We start from the raw sequence: 26,197 nt of genomic DNA on the forward strand, positions 1-26,197 counted from the left end.
TTCTGGCTATCTGGGATGCCAGCAGGAAGAGGTGTTCCAGAAGTAGCTCTAACACGGAACTTCTAACAAAGATTGAATAAACCTCCTTCGACACAATCACTGCCCACAAGCTAGTCGTCTCCTGCCATCAAATCAGCATCACTCCTGTCTTATCTAGACTGAGCCTCAGGCATCCATTCTCACCCAAGATCTGCTTTCAGCCATTACATTTTCTTCATTCAGCAAAAAAGCAACAAATGCATCATTTTCAGATTGATAGCAGTGCAGCCTCAATGGTCTGTCACAAACTCGCCAGGATGAAGAGAGAACAAAATTTGGCACAAATTTGTACAAGAAGATCCCCCAGGGCAGATGAGCAATTACCCCAAATCAACCTCTTATCTTGCAGAGAAGGGGAAAAACCAAACCAAATCACACAATCATCACTATCTTTCCTTCCTGGGGATCGCAGGCAGACCAACAAATTAGTCATGGTCAGATATTATCAACAGCTGCTGAAAAATCTAGAAGAATCAGCATGGACACCTGCCCTCTGTCCAGCATTAAGCTATGGGGGCCACAAAGAATCTTTGTTCTATATCCAGGGCAAAAGCCACACCAACACAGACAAAGGAAACCAGCTGAAATCAGTGACTATTTTTCCACCCCATCCTTCTCAGCCCTTGTAATTGTGGACAATCAAGACTGCAAACAGGATTATAATTCTCAGGACTAGCAATTAGATATATGTTATTTTGAAAGAAACTGAAATCCTGCCCTGAATGGCAATGTTAACTTTCTCAAATGAAAACAAATTCAATCGCTGCCATTTGATTAGTCAGGCGAGGCAAATTTTCCAAAGCTCCTCCAAATGAATCCAGAACCTAAGTGGGTAATAAAAACAGGCAGAATCTCAGAATGAACACTCCATCTGCAGACACTGAATGCCCAGTTTGGTTACACTGCCAACGTTAAACCCAACTATTAAAAATTGTGTCTTGCAATTTACAAAAATGTCAGTATATCATCTGACATTTCACTACACTATCATAAGTATAGTCAACTTCCTAGACATTAAAACTCATGTGTCATTGCAAGAACGAAGACAAGGATTTTTATTCCCATGTTAGTGATATTTAAGTTACCAAGAGAAAAAAAAAAAAAAAAAAAAAAGACACCACAAATACTGATACCTGTATTTTTAGGATACCATTTGAAGTAGCTTTACATCAGATGGGAAGCATTAAAATGTGGGCCTGGACCCGATAATGAGTTCTATGTTATTGCAGGATTGGGGAATTCATATAGTCTAACAGTTCAATTCATAAAAATATTTGAAGTAGTGGAGAAGGAAAGGAATATTGTCTTTTTCTCATTTTGTACATTTAAAAAAAAAAAAAAGCATGCTTCCAAAGACTGTTTTTAGTCACAGCCTTTTAACTTGGATTTTTAAACATAACATTTTATTTTGTAATGAACAGCATTAAAAATGGTTTGGTTTTTTACTTTCTTTCTCTAGATATTTGGGAAATGATGTCTGGTTAGAGATCTAAGTTATGACACTTGGAGAAAAACTAGAGAAGCGAAAAAACTATTGACTTAGTGAGTGAATCTATTTTAAGATTTTAAGCATTATTGACTTAGAGATTTGTGCTTAACTCAGGAAAAATTAATATATTTAAAAATGCAGTTAATTATCATCAAATACCCATACCAATGTCTGTCACCACGTCGCCACATCTGGCTGCAATGAAGGCAAATTAACAATCAGATTCAGAAAATCTGGCAATACGATAAACTAAAGCATGCAAAATCCATTCTCTACATTCAGACCACCAGTGATTAAGGATGGATTAACTTCCTGTCTCTAATACTGGCGCCTAAATTAAAGGAGGGAAATTACTCTGCAATCTGCATACCAGGTTTCTGGCTACAAACAACAAAAAGCCCTGAACTCAGCTACTTTAGGCAGGGAAACCTTTTGCTCTAGACGTATCCTCTGAAAACGTCTATGATGTGCTGGTCTAACAGCTGCTTTCAATTTAGTTTAAAAGTAAGTTTGACAACTATATAAATTTGCACCTTCAAAGTGAGCAGATTTGAAAACCTAAGTCCTGTAATAGTAAAACTTGTGAAGGCACATTGTTTTAATACATTGCTGACAAGAGGATTCACAGCTTTTTAAAATACTGGACATCTGTATCGAGGAAAACAAAAGGGAGAATTCTCATTTAGTCTTAATTACCATCACATGGTAAGTGTCTTTCTTTGGCTTAGAGCGGCTAATAATATTGGGCTCCTCAATTTAAATTTAATCTAGCAAGAATTCAAACTTATAACAACTGCTCAACTTGAGTGAGGAATGAAGTACAGTTCACATTTATCTGTATGGAAAAGAGAGCAGTCAAAAAATGCAAGAGCAGCAGAAGGTTAACCTTATTACGCTGGGTGTGGAAGTGATTGGGGGAGCAGCCAAGAAAACATAGGGGAAAAAACACAGAATCTGACATGCACTGAATATCTGGGAAATATTTAATATTCAAACCATTTATTTAGAGGAGAATGATACTACCAGGTAAACGTCTAGGACAGATAGTTTTTGTTTTTTACTAAGTTGCTTGCTGTGTATGTGTGTCCACTCTGCATATCCACCACTAGAGGTGTACATTAAAGTTATTTGTACACTCACATGGCTAGACAGCTGACTAGACAGCCAGTCTTGTGTGTGTGGGACAATTTGGGGAAGCTGTATGACCAGAACTACTTCTAAGGGCAGCGGATATCTAATATGGTGAATCCATATGCTCTACATTTTAGACAAACTGATGAGATATGGGCCAGATATATTCACAACATACATTTTCAATTTCTATCAACATACCTCCACCTTGCATTCTTCATACTCTACTGTGTCTCAAGACCACAAGGCAGCATATTTTATTAAAAGTGATGTGCAAATAAGATGCATGGTACCTGCAAACAGCATGGAACGTTCATTCATAAAAAGGTACAGATACTGGTACAAGTTTAGTATGCTTTAGTACTCATTTCAATAAAATGAAGTCTGACAGGAAATATACATAGTATTATTTACATCATTAATTTACAGGAGATACCATTTGCATAAAACAAAGCTATAAAATAATTAGAAATATAGTACTTCTCTAAGGAATGTATTCCCTGTATAAAATTTTATAACACTTTGGCAATTATGTTTTATCTGTATAAAAATGTATCCATTCTTTCTGATTTCATAGCTCCATTAAAAACATGGATTCCCCCCCGCCCCTTTTAAATAAAGCTCCACATTGAGGTAGTATGTCAAAAATATTTCTTTGGTTCCATCAATCAACGGTCATTCCAAAAGCAGCTATGTGTTCAGGTCATAAGACTGGAAAGTAGGAGTCCTAAAGTTTTCAAAGGCCTGTTTGTAAGTACAAATGCTGTTTTCCTCATGAGAAACCGTCCTGTCCTTTCCATCTTCCTCTGCCTCTGAGTCAAAGTCCAATGAGGCTTGAGGATTATTATTATTATGGAAGGTTTTTGGTTGACAACTTGCTGGCAGCCTACAGCTCGAAAAAGAGTCCAGTTGAGGCCTCCATAGAGACTTTCCAAATGTTCCTGCAAGATAGAAATTTGTAAGGAAAGAAATGCTGGTGTTGATCGCTCTGTGTCTTACCAAGGGCTGTACTCGAGAATACAAGCCAAGGACAGACACAGCTCAAGTTCTCTGAAATGAGATTTGGCTTTATTTCTAAGCCTTACTATTATTCCCCACCCAAAAGAAAAAAAAAAAAGCCCTCTATACTCATATGTACCCATTTAAAACTCTTAGCTGAGATGTTAAAAGTGTTTCCAAAGTAAATAACTTGGTTGATAGCCATTCAGAACAACCTACCCCCTTTAATTTCCTTGTTTATATTTTCATGAAATTCCTCATTCTCAAACATAAAATACAAACAAAAACCTGCAAACAAGTCACAAAGACATTTTAATGCATAACCAAGAACAATCTCTTCAACATGCTTTTTGGATTAGTGTACTCTGAAAAGGGACTCAAACATTCGCTCTGTTTAGCTAGGCTGATATTAAGATCTGTTTATAAAACTTTTTTTTTTAAACGACACAGTCTGAATGCCAGACAGTGTTCTTTCTGGCTTGTGTCACACATCAGTAACAAAGATCCTGCTAGTGAAATTCTGCCTTCATTTATACCCCATTTGCGCTCAGCTGGCTAGCACAGGAGTAACCCAAGTAGAATTTGGCATTCAACTGCATCTTCATTAAACAATTTTGTTGGTGCACTAGCCAGAAAAAAATACATTTTCTCTTCTCCCTTTTCCATGTGGAGGCTCCACAGCTAACACCATTACACTGAAAGTCTTCGCTTTTTTCACAGACAGAAAATATAATTAGATATGACTGACACATGGCATAGATCTGTTGATTAAGGTACCACACCTACACATACCACCCCCCAAAAAGTGGCTGGCAGACATTGATTTTGAAACACTAGATGTTATTAATAATTTGATTCTAAAATGATTTATTGTGCTAGAAGAGTCCTACTTCTCTGGCATTGTATCCATTGACAAAATTGACATAATCACAGGTTTAAAGGGAAACTGTATTTGGGGAAAAAATATAAGTGACTTTATGGGGTTTCATATTTGCATCAATGTGCAGATCATGTTTGTTTACCATAATACGAAAGATGTTCTTTATAGCATCAATCTGGCTTCTGAACAAAATCAAGCTATGACCTTTTGGTTCATGCATCAACAATGAAGCTAATGCCAACTGTCTTCAGTGGGGTTGAACAGACATGATTGGGCAGAATTTGAAGACAATGGTGCTGCAAAAGTGATTCTACAATTGGAAATTAGAAACAAATCACCGCGCCTTCCACCTCCCCAAGATCAACTGACTAGGGAACGAGTGGCTAGGCAGCATGTCTGCAGAAAAGGACCTAGGGGTTACAGTGGACGAGAAGCTGGATATGAGTCAACAGTGTGACCTTGTTGCCAAGAAGGCTAATGGCATTTTGGGCTGTATAAGTAGGAGCATTGCCAGCAGATCGAGGGATGTGATCATTCTCCTCTATTCAGCGTTGGGGAGGCCTCATTTGGAGTACTGTGTCCAGTTTTGGGCCCCACACTACAAGAAGGATGTGGAAAAATTGGAAAGAGTCCAACGGAAGGCAACAAAAATGATTAGGGGGCTGGAGCACCTGACTTATGAGGAGAGGCTGAGGGAACTGGGATTATTTAGTTGGCAGAAGAGAAGAATGTGGGGGATTTGATAGCTGCTTTCAACTACCTGAAAGGGGGTTCCAAAGAGGATGGATCTAGACTGTTCTCAGTGGTACCAGATGACAGAACAAGGAGTAATGGTCTCAAGTTGCAGTGGGGGAGGTTTAGGTTGGATATTAGGAAAAACTTTTTCACTAGGAGGGTGGTGAAGCACTGGAATGGATTACCTAGGGAGATGGCGGAATCTCCTTCCGTAGAGGTTTTTAAGTTCAGGCTTGACAAATCCCTGGCTGGGATGAATTAGTTGGGGATTGGTCCTGCTTTGAGCAGGGGGTTGGACTAGATGACCTCCTGAGGTCCCTAAACCCTTTGGAGCAGTGATTGTCTCACTGTAGGTTTGTACAGTGCCTAGCACAATGATGCTCTAGTCTGACTGAAGCCTCTAGATATAAAGCTATAATATCACCAAGTACCAGCAGAAGGGAGGATATCAGCTACCCCCCAGCCCTGAGGTTGCATTGACTCCTAGGTAGCATTCTTTGCCATGAAACTGCTCCTCCTTTAAGGCAGACAGTGGCCAGCTGGTGAAGCCCTATTTGCACATTTCCCCCACAGCAGTAATGGTAGGGTGCCTCTGCCCAGGTCTCCTGGTAACAGCAAGGTTTTATAGTCTGTACCTTGCTTCTGCCGGGGGCAAACTACAGCACCTTTACCCACAAAAAAGAAGGCTGGGTGGGTGGGAGGGGGAGATAAAGAGTCAAAGAACTTAGACAGGAACATTCTTCACTCCTTCCTGTGGGTTTTCCTTCAGGAGGAGCAATCTGGGCCTTACGCATTCTATTGATTCATAAGCCAGGATATAACCCAGCCCCTTATCTCATAGCTGTGTTCGGCATTAAGATACCACAGTGCTGAAAGCAGTATAAACAGGAAATGTAGTGGGGTTTTAAGTTAAACCAATCTTGCAAAAGAAAACGTAGGACATGAACCCTTTAGTCCCCCTTTACAAGTTAAATGTGTGAGCCCTAAAGGAGTTAAACCTTAAAACCCTTTTGCGGTTCATTAGAGCAATGACCTCCATAGCACGCTTAAAGCTTGCAGTGTTGTTTTTATGTACTTAAATATGTTCTAAAATTTGGGGAAATATGCAAACTGTATTTGGATAAAAGATAAAACCAATCAATACAAAGGTTCATGAACAAAGAAGAAGAATTTGCACAAGTGAACAGATTGTTTTAGCTAGGCTGATAGTAAGATACTTTGTTAAAAACCTACATGCTCAGTGGAATTGGTTGTTGATTCAAGACTTATCTTCTCTAGAAAGACCTACGGAATGGCACCAAAACCACTAGAGAAGGAGACAGAAATGTAACATTCCAGCAGGCAAAAGGGAAGGAGGAAAAGGAGAAGCTCCTAGTCACACTTGGCTTCAATAAGTTATGCTGTGTAGACCTTTAAAAAAAAAATATGGCAGGTTTGAAGTGGGGTTGCAATCAGTTGCATTTTACTGAAGAAGGGTTTATCTTAAGTCATTCCCAACAAACTCAGGTCTTCTGGGAGGCAACTGAATGCTGCATGTAGTGTGCTTTTTAGGACCATCTTGTATTACAGTTGTGAACTGTTCATGCATGATTGTGTTCTAATCCATGGGGGAGGGTTACCTCAGCTACCACAGGAACTAAAAACAGTGTGTGTGTGTGTGGGGGGGGTGATTAAGGTGAGTGACAAACTTAGACTCCAGAGACATTCCACCCCCTGGGGTGGTTTGTATATACTAGTTCATGCTGGGGTTTCCAGAGGGTAGGAAACAAAGGAAGTGCTTTTGATATAAAGGGAGGAGCATAAAATGACTTATGGCTTCTTTCTGATGCAGCAAATGGACAAAAGGAGGGCCTCATGGAAAGGATGGAAAGACACTGGCCTACTCGGGCCCCATAAGACTGGTGCATGATTCCTGGTATGCTAAGTGTGTGTCTAAATCTGTTTATTGTTGTGGGGTTTTTTTTTTTTTTTTTGGTAATGCTTTTATCTTAAGAAAAAGTGTGCTTGCTTAGAAAGAGCTGGGTGATAGCTTGTAACCTTTGGCAATACATTTTTCATAGCCATTGGAAAGAAGGCAAAGACACAGGCACTAGTCTTTAAGCAGACTGGCCTGCTGGGAATATCATAGTGTAAGGCAGGGAGATGTGCAGTCTTAAAACTCCAGTCAGGAGGGAGAGACACGTGGGTCTTCACCCAAGGGAGGTGATAGCTGGGAGCAGAAAACCTTACGTGTGTGCCCTTGAGGGACCATGGAGGGGGAATAGAGGTGCAGTTACCCAGAAACTGTGATGCTACCAACTAAGCAATACATGCAGAAGTTATTCCCCTGGTATAGTAGAAGATATTTTATAATGCACTGAATTTTTTTTTTTAAATCCATCAAAAAAAAAAAAAATCAAGAAACTAAAGGCTTGTTCATAACTTCACAATAGTCACACTACTTTTTATTTCTCATTTGAGCCCCTCGAGTGTTGGTACACTGTCTATTCAAAGGCCTTATCAGAGTACCTTGTCTGAATATGAAGTGCCCTGCATGCTCCTGGCACAACACAAATAATGAGGGAAAAGAGGTTATACTAAAGTTAGCTTTCACAAACTAAGGCCTTGCTTAGACAGGAAAGTTTCATTGAAAATTTTGGCAGTTTAACCAAACAGTATATATTTTATAAATTGTAGTATTCCACTGAACTCAGTGGCAATTGCATGTGCTCAGTATCTCTGAAAAAAAGTCAGGCTACTTATGTGACCAGCTTTTAGTTAGGTTTCTCACAATATGTAACAATCATATAAGCAATCACTGAGTACAGCCATGAACTACTGTTCTGACAAAAGGATAAACATGTTTTCTAGTACATGCAAGTCATAAGGGACATGCATACAAATGATGTTTGCAGCTTTAAGAAATGTAGTAGCTGAAACATACCCATGAAAGTGCTACTAGTGGTAATACAGGATGATTCCTGATTTCTGTTCAAATCAAAGATGTCTGAGTTTAGACTCAAGCTTTTCACTCCAATTCCTTCATTTGGCGGGTAAGTAGAGTTAAGCAATTTGCTACTTGTAGCCTGCATTCCAATGCTGCCAACATACTGGTCAAAGGGATCTTCTGGTGAATGTGATAATGTTCCAAGTGAATACGGATAGCATTCCTTTTTCTTTAAGTAACTAGAGTCACATAGGTCCATGCACACTGTTCTTTGGTCAGGGCTGCAGCCTTAATAAAAAGGAGAAATCAGTATTACTAGGAATCTGCTATGGCAAAACTGAAACAGAACTAAAATATTTATTTGACTTACTTGTATGGTATGCTTCAAAAGCGTCAGAGCCATAAGCATTCCCTTTTAAATATACAGTCCCTGAAGTCCCCAGATAGTGGCATAAGAATGGATCTGTAACAACCTCCAGGTCTGTTTCACTGCCATTATCTAGATGACAAATGCCTTAAAAATAAAGACACAATGTATCAGCTAACAGACTCCTTTTTTCTAGGCTTCATCCTACACAGTTAGTTTTACTAGTGGAGTTTTGTTCTTCTGCAAATAAAGAAACTACAGTGATGAAACATGCACTGGAATTTTCAGCACATGTTTCCTGGAGGGGCAGGAGTTTTCAAGAGTTCAGTTAAACAGCTTTATAAAGCTGCTACAGCCTAACCCTAAACCTCTCCAGAATGGCAATGTCAAGATTTCTCAGTATGTCACCACTCTGTTGGCCTGCTTATCTTCTAGGAGTATAAAATAAATACCAGGAGAGCCAGGATTTTATAATTAATTAATTAATAAAAAAATCATGCAATAAGTTCATTTGCAACAAAAGATTCTGCTCTGAATACTGAAGCCATGATCCAAATAATGGCTACAAGTCATCAAGTGTTACAGAGCAGATTACTGCTCTAAAACACAATGATCATTTTGAGGTCCTTTCACAAACTAAGGCCTTGTTTACAGGGGAAAGTTTCATTGGTTAAATCATATAGTAAAACAATATAATGCCCCCTATGGACACTTATTCCTGTATAAAAGAGTGCTTTTGGGAAGTAGGGGGGTATAGCTTAAGTTATAATCCCAAGAGACATAACTAAAAACAAAAACAAAAGGGTACTCTTACACTGGTAGAGTTCATGTGTAGACTTAATTTTTTTTGGTGTAAGTATGATCAGTTTAAATTCACACGTGAAGTGACACTGAAGAAGCTTCCCTATGTAGATAAGGCCATATGTCAAGTGGCTCAGTAAAACCAAGTTTCTGTTATCAGCACAAGCATTTCTCATTCCTGTATTGCATAGTAAAATCTCAGCTTCAAATATTATTTTAATGTGTTGAAGCAATCAGTAAGTCAGTCACAGGGCCTACATGGCAATCAACAAAGATGCTTCACTGGTGTCACTATAATTCATTACATTAGTTAGGAAGACAGTATCTGATTTCTAGTAATGAAAAACAGTGCCAAGTTGTATATTTAAAGTATTTACCATTACTATCTCTCTGCTGTAAAAAATATCCTCCCATTGAAGAAGTTATGAACTGATGATGACTTCCATTTTCTGATGACCCATCCTGCCTTTCAGCTAATGTTCCCTGGGATGACAGGTAACTTGGAATGTCAGCAGGCAAGTTTGTCTCATCTGTGATTTAAGGAGGAGGGGAGGAACACACATAAAACCATCAGTATATATTTTAGGTTTCTTTGAAATATTTTTAAACCAGCCAGCAACATGTTGAAGGCAACAAATGATTCATCGTTCTGAATTGGAGTCAAAACACACAAGCGTTTCTGGAAGAAAGTTACTGCAGAACAACCACAAACACATTTGATGACTCCTTTGCGCCGCCAAGCTTCAGTTTACACACCTGTATTTGTGATGCTGCAATCTTCATTTCTTCTCCTTGTGTGGTATATGATGACCACCCACACAAGGGAAGTGCCCACCACACAGCAAACCACTGCTATGATCACTACGCCGACTGTGGCCCATCCATCATTATCCAATGATGGAGCAATGTTTTGAGGCGAATCACAGGTGGGAGTGGGAATTACATTTAGACGAATGTTGCCTCTCTCTGTTCCAAGCGTATTAGACATTTCACAAGTGTATTTCCCAGCATCTTCAATGTCTGTGTCCACAATAATCAGTAACTGGTTGCCTGCAGCGAAGAAGTGCCTTTCTGTTACCACCAATGGGCTGTCATCTTTAGTCCAGTTCAACCGAGGCGGAGGGCTACCACCAGCAATGCATTGCAAGACTGTAGTTTCACCTTTCGTTACTGTTCGGTCTAGCAAGGGCCGCAAAAATGATGGTGTTTCTGAAAAAAAAAAAAAATTCTAAATTACCTGTACAAGAAAACATAGGTGGTTCCAACCCTCACATCGACCCAACCCACAGAAAAAAAACAAATGAGTTGGGGTAATATCAAATCACAGAATTTCTAACATTTGTGTTGTTCTAAACGTTAATCCTTAGAAAGATGGCATATTTTAGACAAATGACTACACAGTTATGCATCTGCTACATACACCTGCTCCTTGCAATCACCCCAAAATGTTTAAGACAAGATATCTAGGGTGTTGCCAAGCACCATTCAGAAGCACATTTCTACACAAACGCTGAGGTAGCTAACAGTTTTGGGAAATGATTTAACTAAATTAAAAACATCATTAAGGCCTAATTATACTTATAGTTGTGAAGGGGAGACATATTCCAGGAGTCTGAGTTAAAAGATTGGCGTCAGCTAATGTGTTACTGGTAACAACTAGATGCTCACTAGCCCAACAAAAGAAAAAAACACTAGGAAATAAGTTACATATAGCATAGTGTTCTCTAGAATATATTATTAGTAGAGATACCAACTCTGAATTAATAGAAAAAAGGAAAAAAAGGTTTTGTTTTGTTTTTAAACTAAACTTTTCAGAAAAAATCCCAGCAACCTGCTCCTTTCTTTGTGTATACTAAATAATTTCTATTTTAAACTATGCATTTAAATGGAAAATGCAACTATTTATTAGTAACAATGATTGTGTATTAAAAATTATAAGTATGTATTTCTAACCAATAGCCACTGATTAATGAATGATGACTTCAGGAAATGCATTACCACAGAACTAATCTGAAAAGACATTTTTCAGCTAAATACGTGCCTCCAAAAGCACTCATTAGTAGTGAATTGATACATCTCCCTATTAAGCCCTAAAACATATTTTATTAAGTAACATCTAAAAGTATGGAAAAACTTGTCACACCACTTCAATAGAAAAGACTTGTATCATTACATGTTGACAGTTTCTCACCTAGTACTGTCAGTGTTGCATTAGCTGAAATGCTCCCAGCAGTGTTTTGAGCTGTACAGCTATAAACTCCAGTGTCCTCAATTTTTACATCAACAATAAAGAATACATCATCCTCGGGCATGACATGCATACGTCTCTTGCGTGCTGCAGGAAAGTCTGTGCCACCATCTTTCTGCCAAGCAATCTGCGGTACTGGATGACCAACTGCAGCACATTCTAATCGTGCCGTTGCCCCAGCACGAATGGTTAGGTCCATGGGCATCTTTGTAAATGAAGGCAGCACTAAAGCAAAACAAAACAAAAAGTTTAACCAGATACATGTTAGAAGTAGGTTTGTTTCCAATTTTGGACCAATTATTTTTCCTCCTTTGCACTGTATTTTCTCAATTTCAGTACACCCAACTCCAATAAGTGTAAAACTTATACCAGTTTCAACAACAGCGATGTGCAAGGCTTTGCTGATAGGTTCTGGTGCATGGAGATGTTTAAAAAACCCTCACAAGAGCTAAACTTATATCTAGACAGAAGATGGTCTTATGTTTAAATCAGGCGACATGGGTTTCATCCTCATTCAGGAAGCCTGTAGCAGAGTTGACCTCTGCCAAGTCACAGTCTGCTTACCTCAGTAGAGAAGGTTGTTGTCCCCTGTAAAAGGCGGACAGTAGTTCTTCCCTTCTCCTATCCTTTCCTTAGTCTATTTAGATTGCAAGCTCTTCAGGACAGGGATCGTTTCTTAACTGTGTTTGTACAGCACCTCACACAATAGTGACAGATTCTGGTTGGGCCCGTTAGTGCAACTTTAATAATAAACAGATTTTGGAAGCAGCATGCTTTCATGAGCTGAAATTAGGTTATAAAGCATTTATATTGTATTTTGCTTTACAATTATTTCCTCTTCAAATGCACAGGTTAAAAAAAAAAAGATGCTTACTGTTAACTGTAAGCTTGGCTTTGACAGAGTAGGATGAACCAAAGTGATTTGAAATAACACACTGGTATTTTCCTTCATTGCTGAATTCAACATTGCGTAGCCGAAGTATGGTAGTGTATTCCATCACTTCACCACCCTGTGCCCGGAGATGTGCATAATTCTCCATTTCAGCATCATGCAGTAATTCATTGTCCTTTTTCCATGCAAACGTCATAGGGGAGTCACTGCTGCTGGCTGCTGAACATATAAAACTCAAATTGGAGCCTTTGATTGCTGACTGGGTTTCTGGCTGGACAGTGATCTGTGGTTTAGGAAAATCATCTGTAAAGATGGGAAAGGGGAAAAAGTGTGACACTGAGGAAGAGAGGCAAATACCTGGGTCCCCAGGACTCTAAAAGATTTTGTAAGCTTTGTTTTATAGGTTTGAGAGAAGAGTCAGACATGTAGTTATAAAGCAGAGATACAGTGGTTTAGTTTTAGATTTCATTTATCTCCAGGCATTTAAAGATGTCATATTTATGAGTTTACTGTGTTAAGCCATCTCTAGTGAAGAGAAAGCACATCTAAAGCAAACTATGTGCTGTTTATATATAAAGAGGAGAGAACTATAGTTTAACATCTGTAAAAGGTACTTTGACTGTCAGTCATGAAGCCAAGACTCTTTTTTTCTATATCTTAAGGCTGCAATAAGTTTTTCTTCACTAAAACACGGTTCTTTCTGCCACCAGAGATTGTCAGGCATAGTCCAGGGTTCTCCCCCAACCTGCACACAGAAGTTGTGGTTCCAGTGATTTGTAGTCCTTTGCTCCAATTTTCAAATGCAGCAGTGCTGAAAATCTGCTAAGCATACTATACAAAGATCAAGTGTGGTTTTTTTTATGATGGGGGAGCCCCTAACAATTGTATTTTGTTGGATTCCATGTTTCTTGTCCTTCAATTATTTACAAGTAAAAATGTGTTCTACAGCCAATTCTTCAAATGCAACCTGGGATCTGAGAGTCCTGCTGGATTATTTCTTATGCATCATACCTATAATAAGTTCCACAAGCCAAATTATGTCCTTGGTGACATCTATGTCACCACACTGCCATCAGTGGTTTTGCATCGGTGTAATTTACTGAAACATACTACATGTTTATACTGATAATGTGAGAGGCGGAACAGGATCCATCAAGCTCATTCTCTTGTGGCCACGCTGTCTATGCTCTGCTAACAGACGTTAAAAGTATTAAAAACATTTGTTTGGTGGAGGGGAGGCACTAAAATAAGCATATGTGATTCAATATACATAAGGAACTGATCTGTTGAGTAGGATTCTGCCATTTTCACATAGCCCATTTTCAGAGTAGAACCACACTTTAAAATAAAATTGTGAAGGATATTTCTCATCATCTTGTTCAAGCCATTAACTTCAACACTTGACTTATAAGCAATGGAAAAAGAGACAGCTATTAAGCGGGTTGTATTTGGTTACAAAAATCACTATAGTAAGACTACTGTATAATTAAGCAGTTAATACAGGTCACTTAGGCACCTCTTTTCAATTGCTAACAGTTTTCTCAAAAGTTAACTTTTGGCCTGAAATTATTCATGCTTTGTTTCATCTTGAAAGGCATAATTTTAGAAAGTGTGAAATACATCAATTTGGTCATTTTTGAGCTACACTATTATGACCCACTCATCTCATGTGTCCATCCCATTAACAAATTTTAAATGTTTTTCCTCTGAGTTGTTTTCAAAATTCCAACTTGGCACTGAAGATTTAAATTTAATATACGAAGCATACATCATTCTGAAGTTAAAGAAAATAATTTGTTGTGTAAGAAGCATTTCTCCAGATCTCCAATCATTCTATTTGAAATATACAAAAGGAGAAGAAAGAAGCACACCTTGATAGAATACTAAACACTGCAGAAATGCACCTTCTCCCACTGAGATGTTAAATTAAGAAATATGCTACGGAGCCAAACAAGGTGGCCTCTATTCAATTTGGAAGTTGTATTCAGGGAAAGGACTCTGCAACAATAACTCTTTCCTTTTAGTTTGTCACCAGAAATCCAAACAATTTTTAGAAAATAAATCACAGAACAGATAACAGAGCAGACACATAAATGCCATAAATTATGGGGGCCACAATGTGTTGCCTAAGGGCTGGATGTTGAGTGTAGGTCAATGGTACAAATGCATCTCCATTTCAACAGCCTCAATCACCAACTCCATTGGACAAGCACCACCAACACCACTGGCCTTGCCCTCTAAGTTAAGATTTCATCTGTGTGCTTTCACATGACAATGCAGGACAGCAACTTACTAAGAGATTTATTTCTTTGCCCTTGCTTCTTTTTCCTGGTCCAATAAAGGCCAATTTTATTAACCTTTTAGGCACAGTAAAAAACAAACAAACAAACAAACACTTCTGTTTAGCCAGACTTTTATCTGACATGTGGAGAGGGGTCTCTTTATTCTTCTTATAAATAATGTCTTGTGCAGTTAATATATGTTATGTTAATTTTGTGTCTTTTTATGAACACATATCTAGATACATTGTGATTGCTGTATTTTAAAGATTTAACTGGCACACACCACTTCATTTATTTAAAGGATTGCATATATTCCTGTTTCACAATTTACTTTTCTTGTTAAACTTATTCTAGTACTAATTTCCTTTTAGGTTTTCCCCTTTTAGTGGAAAGGGCTATTGTGCTTATTTTAAATGATTTGAAATCGATCACAGCTGGCATCAAGCTGTAAACTACTGATAAAAATTACCTTTAGTTAAATGTAACCTGTCACTTAAATTAGCCTCTGTACTAGATGACAGGAGGCTAGCTAATGTAATGCTGATTATTAAAAAGGGCTCCAGAGGTGACTGTGGCAATTACCGGCCAGTAAGCCTAACTTCAGTACCAGAAAATTGGCTGAAAGGACAGTAAAGAATGGAATTATCAGAAACAGAAGAACAAGAGGAAGAATCAACATGGTTTCTGTAAAGGGAAATCATGCCTCACCAATCTGTTGGAATTCTTTGAGGGTATCAACAAACATGGACAAGGGTGATCCAATGTATATAATGTACTTGGACTTTCAGAAAACCTTTGACAAGGTCCTACACAAAAGGCTCTGAAGTGAAGTAAGGAGTCATGGGATAAAAAGGAAGGTCCTCTTATGGATCAATAACTGGTTAAAAAGGTAGGAAACCAAGGACAGGAATAAATGCTCAGTTTTCAAAATAGAGAGTGGCAAATATCAGTGACCTGTACTGGGATGTGAGCTGTTCAATCCATTCATAAATGATCTGGAAACAGGGGGTGAACAGTGAGGTGGCAAAGTTTGCAGACGATACAAAATTACTCAAGAGAGTTAAGTCCACAGCTGAATGCAAAGAGTTACAAAGAGATCCCACTAAACTGGATGACTGGGCAACAAAATGGCAGATGAAATTTAACGTGATAAATGCAAAGTAATTCACACTGCAACACATAATCCCAACTATACATACAAAATGATAGGTTCAAAATTAGCTGTTACCACTCAAGAAAGGTCTTGGAGTCATCGTAAACAGTTGTCTAAAAACAATTTCTTAGTGTGCAGTGAAAGTCAAAAAAGCTAAAACAGACAGGACAGATAATAAGACACAAAATATCATAATGCCACTATGTACATGTCTGGTATGCCCACACCTTGAATACTGCATGCAGTTTTGGTTGTTTGTATATATATATACATACATATACATATATATATATATATATATATATATACACATATACATATATATATATATATACATACATATACATATATATATATATATATATATATACACATATACATATATATATATACACACACACATAAAGGTACAGAGCAGAGAAGGATAACCAAAATGATTAGGGCTATGGAACAGCTTCCATATGAAGACAGATTGAAGAGACTGGGACTGTTCAGTTTAGAGACAACTAAGGAGCAATCTAATAGAGGTCTCATCATGAATGGTGTGGAGAATGTGAAGAAGGAAGTGTTATTTACCCCTATACATAACAAGAACCAGGGGTCAGCCAATGAAATAAAGAGTTTTCAAACATAAGGAAATATTTCTTCACACGACACACAGTCAACCTGTGGAACTCATTACCAGGGGATGATCTGAAGGCCAAAAGTAAAACTGGGTTCAAAAAAGAATTACGTAAGTTCATGGAGGGTAAGTCCATTAATGGCTATAAGCCAAGCTGGCTAGTGATGCAACCCTATGCTCTGGGTGTCCCTAAGACGCTGACTGCCAGAAACTGGGACCGGATGACAGGGGATGGATCACTCAGTAATTGCCCCTGTTCTACTCATTCCCTCTGGGGCACCTGGTATTGGCCACTGTTGGAAGACAGGATACTGGGCTAGATGGACCTTTGGTTTACCCATTATGCTCATTCTTATGTTATGTTCTTAATAGATAGTGCTATTTTCAGATGTCAAATTCCTCGCTGGTTTTCCAAAATGATTTCCTCATAAATAAGGTATATTCTTCATTAGCTGTCTATTAATTTGTTTACTTTCTGTTCTGTCCACATCAGCTTTCGAGGTTTATATATTAGCTACTCTAATTTAATACTGAAATATTAAAAACACTTGTATAAGATGGTAATGTTAATAGCTGCTGTTAAGACAGCAACAAGACCCTGCAAATTCTGTGCTCCATTATACCTAGGCAATTCCACCAAGACTCGTGAGGTTGTATAGGTATAAGGATAGGATTAGTAAAAATTAAGCAATGTTGAATTTGTTGGGGTAACAAAATTATAGTGAAGAAAGATCAAATTTCCATTTTACCTCTTTAAATCCAGGACAGTAGAACGTTTTTTGTAAACTTTAATTTTTCCTCTATTAATGGAAATTGCAAGCAAAAATATATATGAATGTCAGATAAAGTACCAAATTTTTATCTTAAAACAGTCAAGAAATTAAGAATTAAGGTTCCCACTTTGTGCATTAGAATAGGGTCTTCCATTACATGATTAGACAACAAGGTGACAATATTTGACATGCAATATTTAGCATCAGTGAAAATGTTACGTGTTAAGCTATTGTATAATTTACATACTGAAAGACTATTATGAAGTGATACTTTCAACCCAAAGTTGACAGGCAACAAATAAAACCTACCCTGAAGTATTTGCAGCACTACAAACCTGAAAATAAAACTGATTCTAATTAGTATTCACTGTTTAACCTGTGACAAATGCAAAAGGTAAAAACGTTACAGAAAAGTGAGTTGGATTTTTATAAATGATTTTGATTTTATTAAAGTGAGGTGTTAGTAATGTAAACAAGAAATGTATATGCGGTCACAATGATTTTTAAAGTTGAAAATAGTGTTTTGAAGCCCACATAGAGAGGTCAAGGTTACCATGGGAACTATACTTCAATACTTAACTTCTGTGCAATTAAACTCAGATTTAATAAAGCACAAATGCAATTTGCATATATAATTAAATATATTGCATATATTAATAGACATGTCAGTTAAAGTACATCAAGCTGCACCACATTTTTAAATGGTGCTTACCTAAACAATATCCATATTTTAACTTTAACAGCACATAAATTTACCACCACAAACCATTGATCTTTCCTTTGTACACAACACGTAAATATGCAACACATGAAATTAAGTCAGAAAAATGTTATTCCCCATCTGGAATGAAACCACAAGCTCTGAGTACCTGCAGATCAAAGTTTGAGGAGCAGAGGACAAAGCATTAAAACAAAATATTAACCCCACTCAGTCCAACTAGAGAAAACAAAACATGCCAGATAAACCAGTGTAAAATAAATTCACTAAGCAAAACCTATGAAGGTGAGGAGAAATAGTTATACTCACCACACACAAACTCATCTGGGCTAACAGCAAAGATACGTCTGCCTTTTAGCAGCGGAGGATGGGCACAACTGGCATTCACAAAGTTCTGAAAGTTGTTTTCTGATACCCACTGTGGTAGCCATTTTAGCTGGCAGTCACACAAAAGACTTGATGTATTTAAGTGCCTAAGGAAAACAAATTACATTCAATGTTTTCTGTATAAAATGCAGATCCACCCAAACAGTACAAGTCAATAGTATTTTTGTAAAACTTCATGATTTAATGATTTATTATAAAAGAAACTAATGTCACCCAGTACTCACAGGACACCATTATTGGACTTCAGGTCTACAAAGCAGACATTTTCATTCTTATTCAATTCTTTGAAAAATCACATTTGTGACTCTTTACAGTTTCATGTCTCCATCTTGAGTCAGGACAAGGACAGTTACGTAAAGGGGCAGGGCAGTGATGTAAAGAGGGCACCTGAGAGGACACTCAGAAGAGAGGAGTTCCAAAAACGACATAATGCGAATACCCTCACAAAAGAAAAACTTTGGGGGGCGGGAGAATGTTCAGCCCAACTACAAGCTGTATCCCAACTGAGGTCTGTTGGGGTACAGCTATCTAAACAACTGTACCAGGACTGATGAAAGAAGGAGCATGAATAAGGTAACAGTGGTATTTATGTGAACAGTGGGTATACACCAATCCCTATGTTGTGATATGAACAGCAGAAATACTCATCCCCATGGCCTTAAGAACCCTGTTGCCAAGATGAAGACCAAAAGATCCACTTTGCAGTATCTTCTGATACTGCAAGTAAAATCTTGCCCCTGACTTCATTAGGCCTGGATTTTTACCTCAGATTCCTGGCTTTAAACCAAGTCTCCTGCCCTCTCTGCCTCAGATGTTGCTGGAGATCTTGTACTGTGAGTCTTAACGTTTGCTGGAGCTTGAACATCCAGTTTTGTAAGCAAGTGAACTGCAAATGCATCCAATTGCCGATAGTACATAACAAAATTTTGTTTAATTTAATCTCAGATTCAAGGTCAGAAACAGCACTAAAAACTCACAGCTTCACATCAGTTCAAATAGCTAGAACCCTAAATATTCAATTTATGTCATCTTTTCTCCACAGGATTGGCGCTAAAAGATAGATCTCAAAACAATTGGAGTGATGGAAATTACAGTTCATCTTGGAAAGGAACTAGGAAGATATTTGAAGGACCACAAATGCAGACGTAGTCCTCCATTGATAGCACAGTACTACCAAACCTAGGAGAATAGCCACATTCAAAAAGAAGAAATGGGAAGAAACCAAACTAATAGTTTCAAAAGAACATTCTGTGAGTCCATATAGGACCAACTTAAATTTCCACTAAAAAATTGAACTCTTCCTACTTGGAAGAGTTAGTCTGAAACCTCTTACAAATCTGGACCAAAAATAATGAGGAATCAAACTTCTCCCCGAGGACTACTGATAAGTATTTGGATCTAGATAGAGCTAATTATAAAAGCCTTAAAAATTATCTTGATGGAGGAAAGACAGTATTAATTTGTGTGTGTCCACGGCGATAAACATGTGTACTTGTAGTGAGTGAAACATTCCCATTTATTAGTATAGAAATTCTGTGATGACTACTTTCCAGAAGCAAAAAAGGAGGACATTACCAGCTCTGAACATTTCCTTTTCAATCAAGTTTTTCCACACAAGTGCTCTGTGCTCAAAACCTAGAAATGCCATAACATCAGGCAGAACTGGATCCAGAAGAAACAGGTATTTTTTAATAGAAAATTGAAGAGTGGTCTTGTTGCTATTCTTAGGATGGAAGAAAACCATGGCCGTCTTGACCACTTGATGCAGTGAACATCAGTCATACCCTCACCCTGCTAACCTTCTCTAGGGTCCTTTGAATGGGCGAAATTCCTGGGAATGCATATTATGAAGAGTTAATTTAGCCAATTTTGGGAAAGCACGTTCTATCATCTGCCCAGTTATTTACCAGCCATGAGGGAAACACACTTGAGAACTTTGGGGAGCGGGCAGGGGAGACATTAAAAAAATCTCTCTATAAACAGAGGGAATGTCCAAGTCCCTGAAGGACTCAGAACTTCCCTGAGCACGATGTCCTTAAGCATCTTACTTCCCTTGGTGGATGCTACTGTCTGAAGGTTGCTCTCTGCTTTCTCTCCGTGGCCTGAACACTGGGAAATGTCATCAGGTATGGGAAAGGAAGAAGAGGGCCAGCCTCTAAGCAGTTCTGAGTTTGACCCAGAATAGCAATCTTGAGCCACAGCAGAACACACATTTTTTCTCCAGCAAAGTTTCAGGTAGTTTCTCTTCACAGAAAGAGCAGCTTCTCTTTTTGACTTATTCAGCTTTGTCATGTTGCAAACTCTTATTTCCAGAAACTAGACTGGGCAGGGCTGAGACAAGAAAAGTTAGAGAAGGAATGAGACAGGAGCACCGGAGACAAGAAATTAGCTGTGCCTCAAGGAAAGAAAACAAAGGTCTTTTCCGTTTCAGCAAGAGTTAGCTGTAACAGCTGCTGCACTGCTCAACAGAAAAAGAGCTTTTACAGCATTCCCTCAGAAAGGGGGACTTTACCTTGCAATTGTTCGTATGTTGCCTCAGGACAGAGGGAGCCAATAATAAGGATCTGCAGATGGGTCTTTGGTAATGAATTACGATATTGCATTTTACTGGTCCAGTAAGTGGTAGTTCAGTGATACCAGTACTCACTTTACAGTACATTAAGAAGTCTTTCTTATCTCATGCATTAGGGATCAACCAGTTTAAACTCAGGACTCTAGGTACCAAATGGAGTAGAAAATGAACACCTGCCGCCTGATGCTACCTAGCTTATATGCAGCAACTACAGAGAAAAATCTGTTGATGCACCATTTGTTACATGACTTCAGAATTGTTGCAATGAGAGGTTAACACTGAATCTATCAGTATCTTATATGGCTTACGTATTTTCTAATATGGAGATTTTAGGGGCAAGAACTTACAATTCTTCAAGTTTCTTCATTTGTGAAAATGCATTTCCTTGCACTGACATGATTGCATTGTTACTTAGATCTCTGGGGAAGGGAAAAAAAAAATCAGAAAAAAATCCATTTTATTAACTCAAATAAGGTTAAAGTAAAGATTCAAGCTATACTTCGCTCCATTCTGTACTGATAATGTAGAGATCAGCTCAGTAAACAAAAGAACAAAGACCAGTTTCCATAGTATGCTGATGTTCACTTAAATATATAGCACTTTGAGCAGAACTCCTAGACAGAAAGTTCTTAAGAAGTATCACACTACTGATCAACAAGGTAAATCTGCTTCATTCAGACAGTCATGAGGTAACCTTGGTAGTCTTATATTTGTTTTGGTTAATCTTGATATTTGCTTTGGCCACTGTTGGGTTAAATATGAATTTCAGCTACTTACAGGTGTTCAAGTGCATCCAAACCAGAAAATGCTTTCTTTGTAATGGACCTAATCCTGTTTCCTTGGAGTATCCTGGAAATATAAATACTTAATGCAAAACAGATGCAGTAAAATGGGGGCATTTTTTGGAACTATGAAGAAAATCTTATACAATTGCTTTTTTAGGCAATTATTACTAAACTGTGACTAACGTTCTCCATTCTGCCTTTCTTGCTGCAACAAAATACCTCATCTCTAAAATATACTCATTTATTCTGCTTCAGTAACTATATAGATGATGGTATGATTTTCAAAGATGTTTAATGTGTACAGTTCAGTAACGTGGAATTTTGTTTTTTAAAATCTATAAATGTAAGCATCTTTTCATTCCATAGCTGTGTATTTGGAATGACATCTTTGCATTATAGCAGAGCCATTGCCACTAGATGCTGAATTACTTTATCAAAGACTTCCCTTGGGCACTGTGCTTTTGTAATCTTTGAAAACACACCTCCCTTCATTTCCTATTATGAGCAATCCTAATTCAGTGTGAAAGGTTTCTATGCAGCAACTGCATGAATCTCCATATTGATAACATTCAAGAAGGATCATATTCTTCAGATTTTGTTTGACTAAAAAGCTGGTGTTTTGGTTTCTAGAAAAGGAGGCTTCAATGAAGAGCAAAACAGTAAGGAAGGAAGTCACAAATTTCAGAGACTAATAAAATTCTCAAGGTTGGGCTCCCTCACAGTATATTTTATCTGAGCTAGTCCAATATTAATTTTTTTTTTAGTAACTAAGAAAATCCAAAATCAGGTCAGTCATACTTACAGCATTCTAAGTTTGTCAAGTCCAGAGAATGCACCATTCATATCTTCAATAGTCCATGAGATTTCATTGTTCTTCAGATCCCTGGTTGAAGAGATCAGACCCAATCACAAAAAGTACATTATATTTAAAGCAATTTCTAGAATAGTCTGTGTAAGGAACATTGTACAATATAATATCAATTTTAAAAGATGCTTGACCCAATTTGTTTCTTTTTCTAGTATGTCTGAAGTTCAAGGGCCTAACCCTTTTCACCACTACTTTAAAAGATGACAAGAATCAATTTATTTAAAAGAAATTCAAGGGCATTCAAATACCAGAAGGGAAAAGGGAAAGTGGGGATGGTAAGAAATGGGGGGGGCAACAGTTGTCATATCAAAATAAAACCTAAGACAAAATCTTTAGAGAGTCAGTTAAATATGGTAACAGATGGATGTCAAAGGGAACAAGTCTCACACCCTTGGGCCACGACAGCAAAGGTGTGCGACCAGATCTGTGAAAGAGGAGTGGTGTCTGAGCAGAGAACTAGTAGGATAGGATTTAAGAAAAAACTCAGAACCATGTCACAGGAGAAGAATATACAGAAAGTCTGAACCCTAAACGTAAAGAGTTTAATGTACACTTTTCCAGCCCTTGGAATAAGTTCAGCATGCATATAGCCAAGCTCTAACTTATTGTTCTGGCCATTGGAAATGTCAGTTATTAAACTGATAAGAACAGATAGTAGATAATGTTTTCACCCCTCAGCTCATAGAGAGCCTACACTGACGCTGAACATCCTCCAGAGTATTACAATTTTAATTCATTCACACACTTCTCACCTCTCCCCCGAATCACAAATTTAGTAAAACAACATTATTTCAAAAACAGTGCTCAGACAAATGCTAAAGGCTGACTAGCTGAATAACCCAAAGCCTTGATAATCATCAACCCCTAATCTTTAATGACCCACTGAATCTATCTATGTCTGGGCTTAGGCTTCTACCCTCATGACATCTACCAAGAGGGAAACTCTTATTTAATTAGGTGGAACCTATAATCATGGTGCCTAATATGTCAGTGCTAGGCTCACAGCAGTGCTGTCTTAGCCTTTCTGCCACTCCCTCTTAGCTCCACTGGAATTTGCAAGAGTCTCTGGAGCATGGCAGCTTCATGCTTTAGACATAAATTATGACATTTAGCAGTTAGGGTATTCATCTCATTAGATTTAAAGGCAACTTTTTTAAAAGGTTAGACACAGGACAGAGGATGGTCAGATTGCAGTCAAGTGACATAGGGGCTGACAGAACAGCTCCTCACAAATCCTTCCCTTAAAAGGCATGAGGTTGTGGGGAGGGGACAGGGATTGGGAGCAATGTTGGCAGAGCTGCCCTCCACATTCCCTTACAAGCAGTGCCTGGAGAGGAATGTTTCTGGGGGCTACGAACTGGATGTGAGGGAGGGAGCAGGACTTAGTCCCCCGCTCCAGTCTCTAAGTGACAGCCAATTGCCAAGGCCACCCATGTACATATAGTTCGTTTGGGGTGCACATGTACAGTAGATGCCACGATGCGACTGCTGAGAGCTAGTATTGTGCTCCCTGCCATGAGGAGAATAGAAACAGCCATTATTAGTTTCCTTTTCTCCCCTCAGAGATTCTTTTAAGAAGCTTCCTTATGAAATCACTGACAAATAGGAAGGTCTGGGGACGTATAAATTTGTACACAACCTGTATTGCAAGGAAAAAAAAAAAACAAAAACAAAAACATACTACTATCCTGGATGAAATATTACCAAAAATAAAAAAAAAAAAAAAAAGAAAGAAACCATACTAAGGTCTAGGAAAGATTAAAACAAACTTTTGTAGTTCTGCACTTCCTTCAAAACAAAATAAAAGTAATTCAAGAAAAAAAATGGGTATATTTATGCACCATCTAGGTTTCTGACCTTAAAATAATTTATGTCAACTTACAAAGTCTTTAAACTGGAAAGTCCCCGGAAGGCACAATCAGCAATGTAGTTTACTTTGTTGTTCCCAATATACAGTCCAACTAGTAGGCTTAAACCAACGAAGCTTGAATCATCCAATCTTGCTAAGTGATTAAATGTTAAATCTCTGCAAGTTCAAGATGGAAAAATTTCTTTCAATGGTTGAATATTTATTACTCATTTCTCCCTACCACTTCATTTTTTAAACAAAAAACCTTCTTAGTTGCAGCTATCACAAAGCCTCCTACACAATTTTTGGTTATTATACAGCTTGTGTATTATTTCCTGCTATTCACAAATGGATTTCTTTCATTTGAAAATTGCTGTGTCAAAGCCCTAGCACAAGTGCCATGGAAAACTGAAATGGTCATGGTTGGCTTCAACTTTTCACAACAAAATAGGACTATCTTGCACACAAAAAAAAGCTGTTGTCACTTTGGAAACTTTGTTATGAAAAATTCACAGATCAGTGGTAAGCAGCTCATGCTTTGGCATGTACCCTACTCTCAGAACTGGAATAGAATAAAAGCTACTCACAGCTCGCTGAGTTTCTGGCAAAATTCCCAGGCATCGGGGCTGATCCTGCTGATGGCGTTTTGGCTGAGATGGAGCTGCTGCAACATCAGCAAGCCATAAAGCCAGCCTTTGGTAATCTCTGTTAGGTTGTTATGGTCCAGCTGCCTACAAAACACACACAGACAAAATGTAGGGTAAAAAAATAAATAAAGTGCATGCTTCATCATGGATCAGAAATTGATTGTGAGATGTTACTGGCTAGATACCTGGTTACCACAGAATGAATATATAGAAAAAAAAAAAAAAAAGAGGCATGCAGAGTTGCGAGAACTGCATTTACATATTAATAATGCTCACGACTTGTCAAACCAAACCAAAATATTTTAATTTGAAAATATCTTCACATTTGAACAAGCATGTCTATTTATTTTGAATTACACAAATTATGTCTCTTATGAAAAGACTGAAAGTTTATACTTACAAGACTTCCATGTTGGTTAGTCCCCAGAAAGCTCCATCCATGAGTCTATTTACTCCATTTCGTTGCATTTTTAGTGATTTCAAAGCAGTAAGTCCTTGGAAAGTAAGCCCATCTATTTTTTTTATTTTGTTGCGATTCAGCTCCCTGCATCAATAAATTTTACAGTTACAACAGAGTAAGTTTACCTGGATGCCTGTAACATTTCTTCATCATCAGACTTTAAAACACCCACGCTACACATAAAACAAAGTAAACAAGATAAATGAGACCTTTTTACTGTAACACAGAATAGTCCTAGCACAGTTAATCTTAATGTATTTCAGCTATAGAAGGACATGTGTTTGTTATTACATTGATTTTTAAATTTAAAAGGTCCAAGCTGGTTTAGGAGATAACAAATCATCTTCTGAAGTTTACATTTATTTTTAAGTGTTTGATGTTTAGTTAGCAGCAATTAGTGTGTAATCAGGGGGTTAAATAAAGGAAGATCATTATAAAGGGACCAAAGTTGGTCCTCTGTTTTCTCCATAAGGACTACTTACCTGCCTCCCTAAGAGATTTCTGCTTCTACACCTTCCCACCCAGAAACACAAAACGCTATACCTCCAACCTAGTTCACTTTTCAAATTTGTAG

At 37.9% G+C, this 26,197-nt stretch overlaps 1 protein-coding gene across 1 annotated transcript in view; it reads right to left on the minus strand.

The window, feature by feature from the left end:
• Positions 1 to 2,900: 2,900 nt before the first annotated feature.
• The window catches only part of LRIG3 (leucine rich repeats and immunoglobulin like domains 3), a 50,333-nt gene continuing 27,036 nt past the window's right edge, over positions 2,901 to 26,197 (minus strand). Inside the window, exons 6-19 of the mRNA XM_054025195.1 lie at positions 25,564 to 25,707; positions 25,104 to 25,247; positions 24,550 to 24,693; positions 22,602 to 22,682; positions 21,792 to 21,863; positions 21,362 to 21,433; positions 18,365 to 18,528; positions 12,490 to 12,810; positions 11,559 to 11,840; positions 10,124 to 10,576; positions 9,745 to 9,897; positions 8,570 to 8,713; positions 8,197 to 8,487; positions 2,901 to 3,600 (exon numbers count right to left, since the gene is read on the minus strand). Of these exons, the coding sequence (XP_053881170.1) occupies positions 3,350 to 3,600; positions 8,197 to 8,487; positions 8,570 to 8,713; positions 9,745 to 9,897; positions 10,124 to 10,576; positions 11,559 to 11,840; positions 12,490 to 12,810; positions 18,365 to 18,528; positions 21,362 to 21,433; positions 21,792 to 21,863; positions 22,602 to 22,682; positions 24,550 to 24,693; positions 25,104 to 25,247; positions 25,564 to 25,707 (2,716 nt within the window). The 3' untranslated portion in view covers positions 2,901 to 3,349. The remainder of the gene's footprint in view (positions 3,601 to 8,196; positions 8,488 to 8,569; positions 8,714 to 9,744; positions 9,898 to 10,123; positions 10,577 to 11,558; positions 11,841 to 12,489; positions 12,811 to 18,364; positions 18,529 to 21,361; positions 21,434 to 21,791; positions 21,864 to 22,601; positions 22,683 to 24,549; positions 24,694 to 25,103; positions 25,248 to 25,563; positions 25,708 to 26,197) is intronic.

The sequence above is a fragment of the Malaclemys terrapin genome, chromosome 1, assembly GCF_027887155.1.
Source record: "Malaclemys terrapin pileata isolate rMalTer1 chromosome 1, rMalTer1.hap1, whole genome shotgun sequence".
Taxonomy (NCBI): domain Eukaryota; kingdom Metazoa; phylum Chordata; order Testudines; family Emydidae; genus Malaclemys; species Malaclemys terrapin.